This window comes from Euprymna scolopes, chromosome 12, assembly GCF_053919585.1.
Source record: "Euprymna scolopes isolate OS-2025 chromosome 12, ASM5391958v1, whole genome shotgun sequence".
NCBI lineage: Eukaryota > Metazoa > Mollusca > Cephalopoda > Sepiida > Sepiolidae > Euprymna > Euprymna scolopes.
The window spans coordinates 91,315,027-91,329,122 of NC_136493.1; the positions used below are offsets into that span (position 1 = coordinate 91,315,027).

Here is a 14,096-nt window from a genome sequence, read left to right on the forward strand (position 1 = left end):
ATAAGTCCCAAATATGTGAGGTTCATGGAAAGAAACCCAGTCTATGAAAATGCCGTTTCTTAGGCGCACAATGAACGAAAGATAGTATTAGTAAAATATGGCGATAATTTTCGATATTTCAGAATTTGAAATTTTTTTTTTTTTAAATATGAAGTAATGCGAAATGAGACGTAGTTTGAGTTTCATACACCAACTCTCTATTTGATAAAGTATAATTGTACGTATGTTAGTATTTGTTAATATTTTTTTGTAAAAGCGACTGGAGTCAATTATTTTTCCGACATTGTATATAAAAAAAAAATCATTCAAAACTCTTGAAACTTGTAATTCTTTCTCCAAATTTCAAAAATAAATATGCAAGAAAAATATTTAAAGAAATTGCAACAAGACGCAGATGCATTTTTCTCTGCAGAATGTTGAGGACAGCGACTTTAAGAGACTTGTTTACGATAATAAGATGACAGCTGCAAAATGTGTTCGGACTTTTACAATTAATAATCAGTATATGTGTAAAATGAACCTGCACGTTAAAAAGTAAGTGAAAAATGTCTGAAATGAAATAGAAAAAAAAAATTTCATTTAACGATGACACTAGCTTATCAAGGGAGATAAATCCTACGTATAAACGAAAACGAAAAGAACACTTGTTGACACGAGCTATTTTACAGACTTATCGTGACATGAAGAACAGTAATATATAAATTCACAGCCTCCGTCAAAGATGAGTGAAAGATAATGCTTTTCCAGCATTTAAACTGATATTTATATTGATATAAATGACGTCTTAATCAGTGAAGTTAACAAAAATAAATAAATAAAAAAGAATCCGTTTCACACCTGAATGCTTAAAAAAAGAAAAAAAAAATCACAGACAATAAAACCGTATTTATCAATATAGAAAAGAAATAGAAAGAAAAGTCTGATTATGGATATAGAGTGAAGAGATTCTGACCGAATTCATTTCAAATAGTGTTTTTTTTTTGAATTGCAATTTGATAAGTTAATCAACGTTTGTTTTGTTTATGCTTGTATCGCACACATCTAAAGCATACGAAATATATACTTGTATATTCCTTCGTTTTGTATACTTATAAGTTATATTTGAAATAGAAATCTATTTTTATATTCTTTTAATTAACCATATTTCGTAATTAACCGAACATATTACTCATATCACTCTCTATTGCTCTCCCTCTCTTTGTTATCTACGTATTTTTCTCGCTCTCTCACCACCGTATATTGATTTAGTCATCCTCTAATAGTCTAAGTCTATTACACTCATGCTACAGTTAATTTGTATAGTATGCTCGTACTCACCGTAAACACGTATGAAAATTAGATAGCAAATAGTCCATTACATTAGGACAATGACAGCCACGAGGAAAATGTAGAAATCAGTCGGCGTATAATTTTTAAATTGTAAAGGAAATCTGTGAATAGATATATCACAGTGCGTGTGGAAGTGTTTGAATTTTCAATTTCAACCATTTATTTAAAAAGACGTTGTCATATATCTGGCGTCATTCATGATGCAAGGTATAAGTTTGAAATAATAAATAAATAAATAAATAAATAAAATTTAATTTCAATAAGATCAACCCGAGAATAGCCTATGATTCTTCTAACACACACACACACACACACACACACACACACACACACACACACACACACACACACACACACACATATATATATAGTGTAGTATATATGTATATATTTACAATAATTACTTCCCTTAGACTGCCAAGAAGATAAAAATAGAAGGAAAGAATAATTTTACTTCTGTTAATCCAGATTTAATAGGCCCTGTTGGTTGAGCATTAGAATACGCCGACTGCCCCCCCCATGCAGAGGGTAAAAGTCCCTCAATGGGGGTCCTGGATATGACCTTAAACTATATCCAGTGGTGAGGCCCCAGCTTGTGGGATTTGGGGAGTGTGAAGCCACCCTTTAATTACCATTGCTCCCAGGTCCACTCTGACCCGAAGTGGTAGCACCTGTAAGGGTCCCAACTATGGGTTAAATAGAAACCGACGTGAAAACAACAAATGTATTCTATTAAAAAATTTTTTTCTTCAAAATCTTTGGATTTGGCATTAAATAACCCGAAAAGGGTTGATATGCCGTAAAACAAAAACAACCAACCAACCAAATTTAATAACTTAACAAACACAACGTAATTAAAGAGAATATAAGAAATTACAATTAAAATACATATACATATAACAAATCATATTATTACTAACACGACATATGGAATTAATTTAAATTCAATTAAAACTTCCGAAGTAGGTAAAATAGTAAAGTAATATTAAGTTTCGTATCCAAAGCAAATCATTAACAAAAAACAGTCTGACAGAAAAAAAATATTATGAATTATAAATTATTATTATTAAAAAATAAATTAAATATAACTACAAATTAGCATGAATCGGAGTCGAAGAATGGTAAAATAAATAATAAAAAAAAAAACTAATAAAAAACTTTAAATAAAATAAAACTATAATAATAATAATAATAATAATAATAATAATAATAATAATAATAATAATAATAATACAAAAAATACGAAAATAATTAATATAAGTTAAAATAAATTCAGCATGACCATAATCTTCGTAACTTGAAAGGAACGGCACAGTTTGTCGGTTACATGAACCATTTAAGTTGTCCAAATGTTTTTCTTTATAAATTCGTAAGGTAAACATCTTATAAACATGCAGCAATAAATTGATACAGTGTCGTCAAAACGAAAGTCTGCACTTGTTCCACTATAATTTTATCATATTTGACTTTTAATTTTAGTGTTCACGTCGATTTAAAAAATGAACTTCAAATGAAGACGGCAAAAAGAAACTCTGCAAAATGGAAAATTGTTATTTAAATGTAACTTGTTAGTCGCAATACGAAACAATGGATACGTTTTAGAAATTAGTTAATGGCTAACTGAAAAAAACATGATATTGGGAACGTAGAGAAATAATATACTACACTATATATGCTCTGGAATCCAATAAAAAGGGATTCATTGAGCTTGGATAAAAGCAATACAAAATTGATATGAAAAAGATATTTTTCATTAAAAAAAACTTTATTTATGAGACTTTTTTTCAAAACCATTATAATTAGTACTGAGTACGATTAAAGTAAATGATTAACCTATATATATATATATATATATATATATATATATATATATAGGTTAATCATTTACTTTAATCGTATACATATATATATATATATATACATACATATATATATATGTATGTATATATATATGCATACATATATATTGTATTTTTATATATATTATATATATATATATATATATGTGTGTGTGTGTGTGTGTGTGTTTGTATCTGTGTGTGTGTGCGTGTGTGCGTGCGTGCGTGTCTGTGTAAGTATTGTAGGTAAAATAAAACAAATAAATGGCACCTACAAAAAGCCGGTATACTTTTAACTCGTAAGAGTTGCTTCCGTGATAGAGTTTAAGACCGCAGACTCTATCCTGGTTTGGAATCTAGGTTGAACCACGGTGATGAGACGTATAAAGAATAAATCCGTATCCATGAGTAATTATATATATATATATATATATATATATATATATATATATATATAGATATAGTATAGTAATTATATATATATATAGTATAGTAATAGTAATATATATATAGTATAGTAATTATATATATATATACATATATATAGTATAGTGATTATATATAGCAGTAGTAGTAGTAGTAGTAGTAATAATAAAGAACCAACCGCATCAAAGCAAAGATCGAAAAAATACAAGAAAACAGCAAATGCAGACTCTGTAAATACAGAGATGAAACGATAAACCATATGGTAAGTGAATGCAGCAAACTGGCCCACAAGGAATTCAAGAACAGGCACAACCAATTGGGAAAGGAAGTGCACTGGGAATTATGCAAACAACTGCATCTCGAACGCACAGACAAGTGGTACAAACATAAGCCGGCAACAGTACTTGAAAACGAAATATAAAGTTCTCTATTCTTTCAAGTTAGAAACTTGCTAGTTTGATTTTCAAACTGTAAAGTTTTTATTTTCTTCGGACGTAATATTTAAACGACGTTTTTGTTTTCTTTCAGACGGGAGTCGATCATCACCAACCAGTCAACCACTGTACAAGCACGTTCGCAGCGGGTAATTGAGATGCCAGGTTCGTTAGTGCACCAGACAACGCCAGAGGTCGTTGGTGAGAAACTTATCGCAATTTAATGAAATTTTCTTAGCCGCTCAGATCTCAGAAACCATGGAATTTTCCCACAACATCCAAAATTGGCACCGTCGTAAACAAAAGAATATACTAACAAGTTTAAGCCGGTAATTCCTCAGAGTGATCGATATCCCCCTTCATACGCCGCGCACTCTTGTACAACATTCAAAAGATTCGATAAATGGTTTGGATCATTTAAGCATTTCGATTCGAAAGCTAATGTCAGTATTAGTATTTAACTTACAGATAACTGAGATAAATTTGTGATATAAACTTTAAATTAGTTATTATTAATTTTACATTAGCAGGGTAACCCGGTACTGCTCGGGAATCAAAGTTGTCTTTACATATCAGAAGATGAAAACAAAATATATAGGCTCAATAAATATAAGATTCTTCGGACTACTGTCCTCATCATGAGTGTTATTTTCACAGAGTTTCCGCCGATGTAAACCTCCAACCTTCTTTATGTGTATCTTATTGAACTCGGCATCTTTCTGTTGAAATCTAGAATCTTTTTTGTTGAAACCGAGAATCTTTTTGTTGAATCCGAGAATCTTTCTGTTGAAATCGAGAATCTTTTTTGTCGAAATCGAGAATCTGCACGAAATGTCGAACGGAACCCTTTATTTAATTCACGAAGGTAGCATGCCCTCGTTCCGTCAGTCATAACTAGGTTAGAAGTCCTAAATAATTCCCAATTGTATTTCAAGTGTCACCCGCACTGAGGATTGAACGTTCGACCTCCAGAAGACTAACTTTACAACTGTATTATTAAGTACTTTATTCAATACGCAAGCAACTGTGACGTAGTGGATAAAGTAATTGGCGGATTGCCAAGATACATATGAGGAAATTACATTGACCGAAACATTGTAAAAATAGCACTACAGATGAAAACAGTAGTCCGAAGAATGTAAATAATACGAATAATCAATCATCATCTCCAAAATTGGGAAACGTAGTATCGGGTCTGTTGTATTAGAAATAACACCTGGCCGGAAGAAATACAACCTATTTTTTTTATTTTTTTATATGAGCTCGCGCCTGGCCAGAAAATAGATAACTATGCAGCAGCATTTTCAAATTTTTATCTGCTGACATAGTGGACAGAAATATACCTGTCGCCAAATAAGCAATAAAATGAATAGGAGCCATATATTGTGGATTGTAGTGCCCACATTGAATACATAGATGAAATCACTGAATGGGCGTCAAAGTTGCGAATTTACTTGCACAAATTGTGTTCGGGAAGAGATTTCGAGCTAGAATTGTTGAGCTCAACTTCCACTAAATTTCATGATCTCTCTATCTCTGATTCCAAACGGTTGTTGCGACCGAGCAACAGAAATATATATTTAAATACATCAGTGTTTATTCTGATTCTTTAAAGCATAGCCGCAGTATACAACAATATATCTATTTATAAGAAATGATTTTTAAAACCAAAGCCGATGCTAAGAAATTTATTTATGTTTTTTTTAATAAAAAAATATAAATCAAATATTTCGGTCGACTCTGGCCTTCTTCATTGAGTTATAGATTTCTATCTACAATATCGGGCTATAACGAGATGCCCTTTTTAAAAGTCTAACAGTAAAATCATTATTAACATTAACATTATTTCATAGATTTTATCGAAAATCAAGCACTCAAGGTAGATAATAATTACCATGATTTGTTGTAAAAATATTATTCAAGAAAAGTAATTAATCTCCTTGGAATAGTTTTTATGAATAAAATAAATAAAACATGTACGGAAAATCAGACGCTTTGAGTTTTATGTTAATACAATCATTACTACCAGGACCTGTGGAAATTCCATGGAATGATGTATTCATATATTAGTAAATTTGATTTCTATTTTTATCTTTGTCTGTAATTATGAAAAATACACTTTCGTTTTAACAGAAAAGAATTACTCAGTACAGGCCAATAAGCCTCCTGTGCGTCATGAGTAAGTTGCTGGAATCTGTGATAAATAGATAAGTAGTCCACCATCTTAGCAAAAATAACCTTCTTAGTGACATGCAGTATAGTTTCTGTTCTGCTAGATCTACCGTAGATGTGCTTACAGTTATATCTGATAGAATTAGTGAATCTCCCGACGGGGGCTTCCTTTCTAGGGCAGTTGCTTTGATAAGATATGGCATGAAGGTCTACTTCACAAGATCTCCAGCTATGGTATTGCTGGAAATGTCTTCTTAGTTATTAAATCATTTCTCACTGATAGGTTCATAAGAGTAGTGGTTGATGGGCAGAAATCAGAAGCTCTCAGTATTAATGCTGGAGTCCCTCAGGGGTCCATCCTGTGTCCAACTCTCTTCCTGACCTGCATTAATGATCTTCCAAATCACATTCTCACATCATTCGTAGACATTTATGCTGATGACACTACCATCTATGGCAGTACATCAAAGGCCGTAAACGACCAAGTTCTCTCTAATTCTCTTTCCCTTGATCTTGAGCATGTGGTACAATGGGGGAAAAGTGGCTGGTTACTTTCAATGCATCTAAAACTAAACTTCTATCTTTACATCATCCCGGGCATCAATTGGGGATGCTTCATGTTTTGACCAGGTTCTGGGCTTGACTTTTACTCCCGATCTGAAATGAAACAAGCACATCAGATCCGTTGCCAAGGTCGCTGGAAAAATGGTGGGATCCTTCTATCGATCCAGTAGATATCTCACTACTGATGCAATTATCTACCTATATAAGAGCCAGGTACATCTAAGAATGGGGTACTGTTGCCACATCTGAGCAGGAGCTGCTAGAAAGGACTTATCCTGCCTTGATAGAGTTCAAAATAGACAGTTGCCTAGTTGAGGATGCACTTTTCTCTTCCTTGCAATCTCTTTCTCACAGAAGAGACGTTGCGTGCCTGCCTCAGCTCTATTGTTATTTTCATGGCAAGTGCTCGTCTGACCTCTAATCTATGGCCCCTCCTTGTTAAATTTTCACAGAAACACTCGACTAGCTACAATCACTATAAACGATTTCCCCCACTCTCGACCTGTGCCTACATATAAACACAGATTCCATGAACAAAGTTTCTTTCCCAGAACTACCCACCTGTGGAACACTGTTTGTTGGCCTGTTTCCCGGTTGAATACAACATGGTAGCCTTCAAATCCAATGTAAACAAGTTCTTGTTGAGCTGTCCCCATTAATAATAAAATTCTACCCAATTTATACCATTAACGATTATTACACTACCACCTTTCATTCATTAACCCTTAGCCTCGAGTGGTATTCGGGTCTTGATAAATGGTGGCTCCAAAGTAAAAAAAAACAAACTTGTGGAACTGTCTTCATGCTAACTGTTTTCCTCTTACATATAGCTTTATCTTTTTTTTCAAGACTAAGGTTGATAGGCATATCGTATCTTTACAATAATCATCTTTCGTTCTTGTTAGCTCCTTACATCAAGTGGCTTCATGTATTTTCCGGAGTGATTTTCTATTAAATAAAAATATCAGCATACTGGCCCTTGTTTCATTCCAGAAATGAAAGTTTTGTAAATACTTCTAGCCAGTTGGATTTGTAAAATCGAATACAAAATATTTTTTTCTTTTCAATCCAATAAATTAAATCATCGAGTCTATTCTTTGAGTTTATGATACAATTTCTAATCAAATTAAAATATCTAGAATGAAGCTGCTATGAAAATAGAATACAAAATTGATTGAAACTTTGGAATTAATTCTTAGAAAAGTTTCTGCATATATAAATTGTAAATTTTAATTTCACGTTTTTTTTTTTTCGCTTTATAGCTTTTGGTTTATTGATTGTCAATACACACATATACAAGAAAAATGAATATAAACGCACAAACTAATTTATGCGTATCCAACTTACATATGTGTAAACATAAAAATACACAAATTTATTTAACAGATAGATACGTGTTCGCGCGCACACACACACATGCACACACACATGCACACACACATATATAGGGTAGCTTATGAGTAGGGTTGTGAAAACAGCATATTCTTTTCGTTCTTTTGACTCTAGAGTATATATCCGTTAATATCATATGTTTTTATGTAGACGAATGTGGTTCTCGGTTGATTAAGTGTGTCTGTCTCGGATATATACCCGAGAGTCAAAAGAATGAAAAGAATATTCTGTTGTCACAGCCCTACTCATGGGTTACTTAGGCCTTAGAAAAGGTCTATGTCTGCGAAGCTGAAAATAGAGGTCATTTACGTGACCTTATTTTTCGTACATAATTCAAAATAAAATTCCAATCTTTTAAACTATGTAATAAAAAGAATTTATGAAGTATGAATAATATTTATAACATTTTATTTTAAAATGGCAAAGTGACTTATGCACCACCATCTATGTATGTATGTATGCATGTATGTATGTATGTATTTATTTTATTGTGTCAGGTCATGTCATGTGCTACTGGTACCATGTAACCCAGTACTACCTGCCTCATGGTCGGGTCACCGACGACTAAACTGGTTCCCCCACCAGACTTGTTTGGTGAAGAGGGTGGCTAGTCTCCCTGAAGGATTAAAAACAAGACCTTCCAAAGGGCGAATGAACTCTTTTTCTGGGTCAACGGCCAACTAGCACCGTGTTATTTTTGTGTGTGTATATGTGTATTGGGGTGGAGAGGGCTCCCGTAAGCCGTGGTGAAGGCAACCTTTCTAGGAGAAGCAAATCTCTGATTTAAAAAACCATAAAGCGCAAGACCATTACCCGCATTAAGCTGGTCTGCAGTTTAATTTGTTGCTGGCTATATTGCTCTTGCTTGTTGCTGGATCTCAACATTTTGAACCAAGAGAGAGACTTAGCTGTCGTACAAAGCTAAGACTCTGTAACATCATATTTGTATAGATACTCCCTCAGGCATTTGGGCTCATGGATTTTAAATGTCTGAGAGAGTGGCACTCGTCTGACAAGAGTTGCAATCATCATCAATGTATTTATTTATCTATCTATGTATCTATCTATATACCTACCTACCTACCTACCTACCTACCTACCTACCTACCGATCTATCTATCTATCTATCTATCTATCTATCTATCTATCTATCTATCTATCTATGGAGTTCACCTCTCTCTCTTATATATATAGACAGCCATGGTCAAAATTATGGAGCATCTATGAAAAATCGAAATTAGGATTCAAACATATACGAAGGGCGTGCAATAAGTAATGCCCCTGACCCACTTCCCATAGCAGTGGAGCAACGAAACTTGGTACAGTTATTAGTCTTGCTCTACATAGGAACCATCCAGAGTTATGCATTTCTCCCATCGTTTGATGCAGCCCTGGAGACCGTTTTTGTAGAACACCTCAGGTTGGTCCTCCAACCACCACGTGACTTCAGAAATCAAGGCTGCATCATCTGGGAAACGCTTTCCTTTCAAAAACGACTTCATGGCTGGGAAGAGGTGAAAGTCAGAGGGTGCAAGGTCAGGAGAGTAGGGAGGATGGGGAAGGATTTCATAACCACATGCCCGTGCTTCTGATCTGGCGACATACGAGTTGTGGATCGGAGCGTTGTCCTGTAGGAGGAGAGTACCTTTGCTGATCTTGCCCCGCCTCTTGATTTTGATAGCTTCCCTTAATTTCCTCAAAAGTGAAGCAATATATGCTTCTGTAATTGTGATACCCTTTGCCTGAAAATCTGTCATCACTACTCCGTCCTGGTCCCAGAAGACTGCGAGCATGACCTTGCCAGCGGAAGGCTTCACCTTTGCCTTTTTTGGAGGTGATGAGTCCAAGTGCTTCCACTGCATTGACTGGGCTTTGGTCTCTGGATCATAGTGATGGACCCAGGTTTTATCCTGTGTAATCAGTCTTTTGAAAAACCTTGACTTATCTTCTTGGCACATCTCCAAATTTATCCTCGAGCACTCGACGTGTTCTCGCTTCTGGAATGGTGTGAGCAACCTGGGAATCCATCTGGCAGACACCTTATGCACATGCAAAGGTCATGAATGATAGTTTCCACAGACCCTGTACTAATCTTGACATCTTGGGCTATTTGGCGAATAGTAATGCGCCGATCTTCCAAAATGGTAGCCTCAAATTGACGGACAGATGTCTCATCAATGGCAGAAGTGGAAGGGGTGACCAGGTCCGGGAGCTGTTTTCACAGACTTCTGGCCATGTTTGAATTCACGATGCCAGCGTTATACAAGGCCATATGATGGGGCATTATCACCATAAATTTCTTTCATTTCATCAAAAGTCTCCTGTGGTGTGCGTCCTTTCAAATACAAAAACTGGATCACTGCTCGACATTCAACAGGCTCCATTTCACACCTCACTCAGTTCAAACACCTGTAAAACAGAAACCACAATTCTTTCAGAGCTGTAATTTGCCACATAACCAGTAGAAATATAAATCATTACACATGCAAAATTTCAGCTAGATCAGACAACTGGAAGTGGGCTAGGGGCATTACTTATTGCACGCCCCTCGTATTTCAAGGTTAAGAATAGCAGAGTAAACAATAAATCTATTTTTATAACAATCAATATTTGGCATGTCCTTCTTTTGCCTTTATAACAGTTTTTATTCGTCTTTGTGCATTATTAGCTAAATTGTTGCAAGTGGTAGGATATATTTTCTGCCAACTTTCTAATTCTTTTTTTATGAACATTTGTGCATTCTCACTCGTTTCCCTTGATGAGACCACAAAGTTTCAATGGGATTTAAGTCCAAGGATTGAGAGGGCCACTTAATCACTGTAATCCCTTTTATCTCAAACTAACACATTGAAACTTTTGGCATATGGCTTGGCGCATTGTCTTGTTGGAAGATTATATCACTTGGAATGTTATCAAATATTTTAGTCAAAGAGGTTTAATAAACCTGGTCCAGCATGTTAGTATAAATTGTGGAGTTTATTCTACACTCCCATGTGTACAATAGTCCGGTGGCTAAAGAAGCCGTGCAGTCTCAAACCATTACGCTTCCTCCTCCAAATTTGACAGTTGGAAGCACACAACCATGATGAAATACCTCTCCTTCTCTACGGCGAACATAAACTGCTCCAGGGGTGCCAAAAATCTAATGAAAAAAAAAAGAAAATGAGAATTTGCTACAATTTTTGAATAGATGTTAGGGGTGTGTATTCAGATAAAAATGTCAATTGTTCCTTTCAAAAGTTAGGAAATGGAAACTGTTAACTTACCTCAAAGTTACTTTCGTCGGACCAAACAATTTTAGCCCAATCATCAGGTGTCCAATTTTTTATTTATTTATTTTTTTGCAAATTCCAGTCGTTTTTTCTTGTTGGCCTGAGACAAGTATGACATCTTCCTTCCTTTTAATAACGCTTCTAATAACCTTCTTCTCACTGTTCGAGCTGATATGTTTTTGTTTGCGCCCCCCCCCCCCGAGTTCAGCAGTAAGCTTTGAAAAACTTTTCTTCCTATCTACAAGGGATGCTCTTTCCAAAGACCTGTCTTCTCTGGCGGTTGTAAAGTTTTATGGCTTCGTTTTTTTTCTTTTTCGAAAGACTTTGTTTTTTTTTTTATTTTAATCATTGTTTGAACTACGTTCCTTGAACGTTCCATCTTTCTGGCAATTTCTTCCTGAAAATATCCTTAACCAGATAAAGCAACAATTTGTACCATTTTAATCTCTATAAGCTCCTTCTTTGGAGGCATTTTTAATTAAATATACAATTATAGCATTGACAGAAAGCAAATATTACCTGAGATATAAGAAACAACTTTTAGTATAGCAATGAATCATATTGAATATTGGAATGAATTTAGTATAAAACTCAGCTAAAACGAAAGAGACTTTAAAGCAAATAAATACGGCAATCTATTGTTTAATATTTTAAATTTGATCTCAACTGTTCACTAGTTATTAACCTTTAAATGCGCAGGTTTAAACTATTATCTAAGTTTTTTTTATTGGTGCTCCATAATTTTGTCAGGCTGTCAAGAATTGTGCATGTCAACGTACTTAAAGGAATAAATTGTAAGATCGTCATTTATTTGTTATATGCCCTGTAATTACATTGAACCTCATAAATTAAAGGGTTGGTATCAATAAAAAGTGAAATATAATAAAAAAGCATATTCAATATATATATATATATATATATATATATATATATATATATATATAGTCATCCACATCCATATATATATCCACATCCACATCCACATCCATATATATATATATATATATATATATATATATATATATAGTCATCCACATACAGTATTGTTTCGCTATTTCACAGCTCATCAGTGCGGTTAGACAGGCAACTGCCTGAATACAGGATCGAAACCCGACTGCCCATATATATATATATATATATATATATATATAATTTTATTTTCTCTCTCTTACATACACACACACACACACACACACAAATATATATATATATATATATATATATATATATATATATATATATATATATATATATATATATATATATATATATAACTAGCAAAATATGTGTACCGGCTTTTCCCGGTTGAAGTATCTCCCCATTGTAATAGAAAAACAAAAAAACAAACTACGGTTGTTAGTGGGAGCCACCGCCGGCCCAGTCAAATGGCCAAAATGAAGCAACAACGTTAGTGTATATAAACCCATTCTTAACATTGGGATTTGATTATATAATGTGATTATTATGTGCTTCCACCTAACGTGTCAAATAAAAATAGGGTAGTGTGGCCGATTAGATAGCAGGTGTTATTGTCTGCTTGTAATCTATAATAAAAATAAAAGAATGACCTAAAATTTATTATAACCCAGTGTGTTTATTCCGGAGGGAATATTGTGTCACTAAGAAAAGTAACAACCCAAAAAACACTGCGGCTGACCCGAACAATGATTTTTGTAATCCTTAAATTTTTCCTTTTCACTTTGTCGTAATTTTTCCGGCGATTATCATCGAGTAAAAACTTAACTTTTAGATAAAAAAAAATAACGTAGTATTTTTAATGATTGTAATAGTCGGGGATCATTTTGTAATGATAAAGTTCTAATAAACACATTTTTCACACGTCAGTTGTTAATGCTGTCCCTAGCCGTTAAATGTTTCCCTTTTCTGTTGGTAAGATGTCTACAATTAAGTTATTTTGGTAATTTGCGAAAAATTGAAAAGGAAAAATCTAAATGCTAGTGGCAGCATTAACAACCGGGGGTGACCAAAAATGTGGGTGTTCACTGTTGTAGAAAGTTATACTTTCAAATTTAAGCCTGTAAGTGCTGATAATCGCCTGAAAAATTTACGAATAAAAAAAAAACGTAAATTGTAGGAGACGCATTGTTCAGGTGCACATATTTTTTTCTTTCTTTTAAAACATTTTTTTTTGTAATCTGAAAGTTATGGCTGCAATCGATGATAATCGCCGGAAAATAAAATATGAAAACTGAAAAGGTAAAATCTAAACCATGTTAGAGTGTACCTGAACAATTGAAAACTCCGTTACCAAAGTTGACCTTTCGTTTTTTTTCCAACTATTTGTGCGGATTATTATCGATTGGGCCCTCGGCTACCAATAAAGGCTGTGCATTTAAAGAGTTGGAAAAGCGGTTTTCATTTCACATGCAATGTTATAGTAAATATAAAACGAAGCTATATATTAAAAATTCGGAACAGGAAATTTTTTCTTATCAATGTTCTTTTATAATAGGGTAACTTAGTGGCCAAGCGATAATAATCTGTAGAATTAGTTAAAAACAGCCGAAAAAGTAAAAAAAAATGTAATTGCTAGGGTGCACACCGTGTTTATATTACAGAATGTGTTGTATAAAAAATAAAAAGAAAAGAAAACGAATGGATAAAACACGAGCGAAAGTTTTAGATCGAGAGAAACTATTTTGTTGTGG

At 33.9% G+C, this 14,096-nt stretch overlaps 1 protein-coding gene across 1 annotated transcript in view; it reads left to right on the plus strand.

Moving 5' to 3' along the window:
- Positions 1-14,096, plus strand: part of LOC145291087 (defense protein l(2)34Fc-like) — a 54,197-nt gene that overhangs the window by 32,149 nt on the left and 7,952 nt on the right. Inside the window, exon 4 of the mRNA XM_080136603.1 lies at positions 4,122-4,228. Within this exon, the coding sequence (XP_079992729.1) occupies positions 4,122-4,180 (59 nt within the window). The 3' untranslated portion in view covers positions 4,181-4,228. The remainder of the gene's footprint in view (positions 1-4,121; positions 4,229-14,096) is intronic.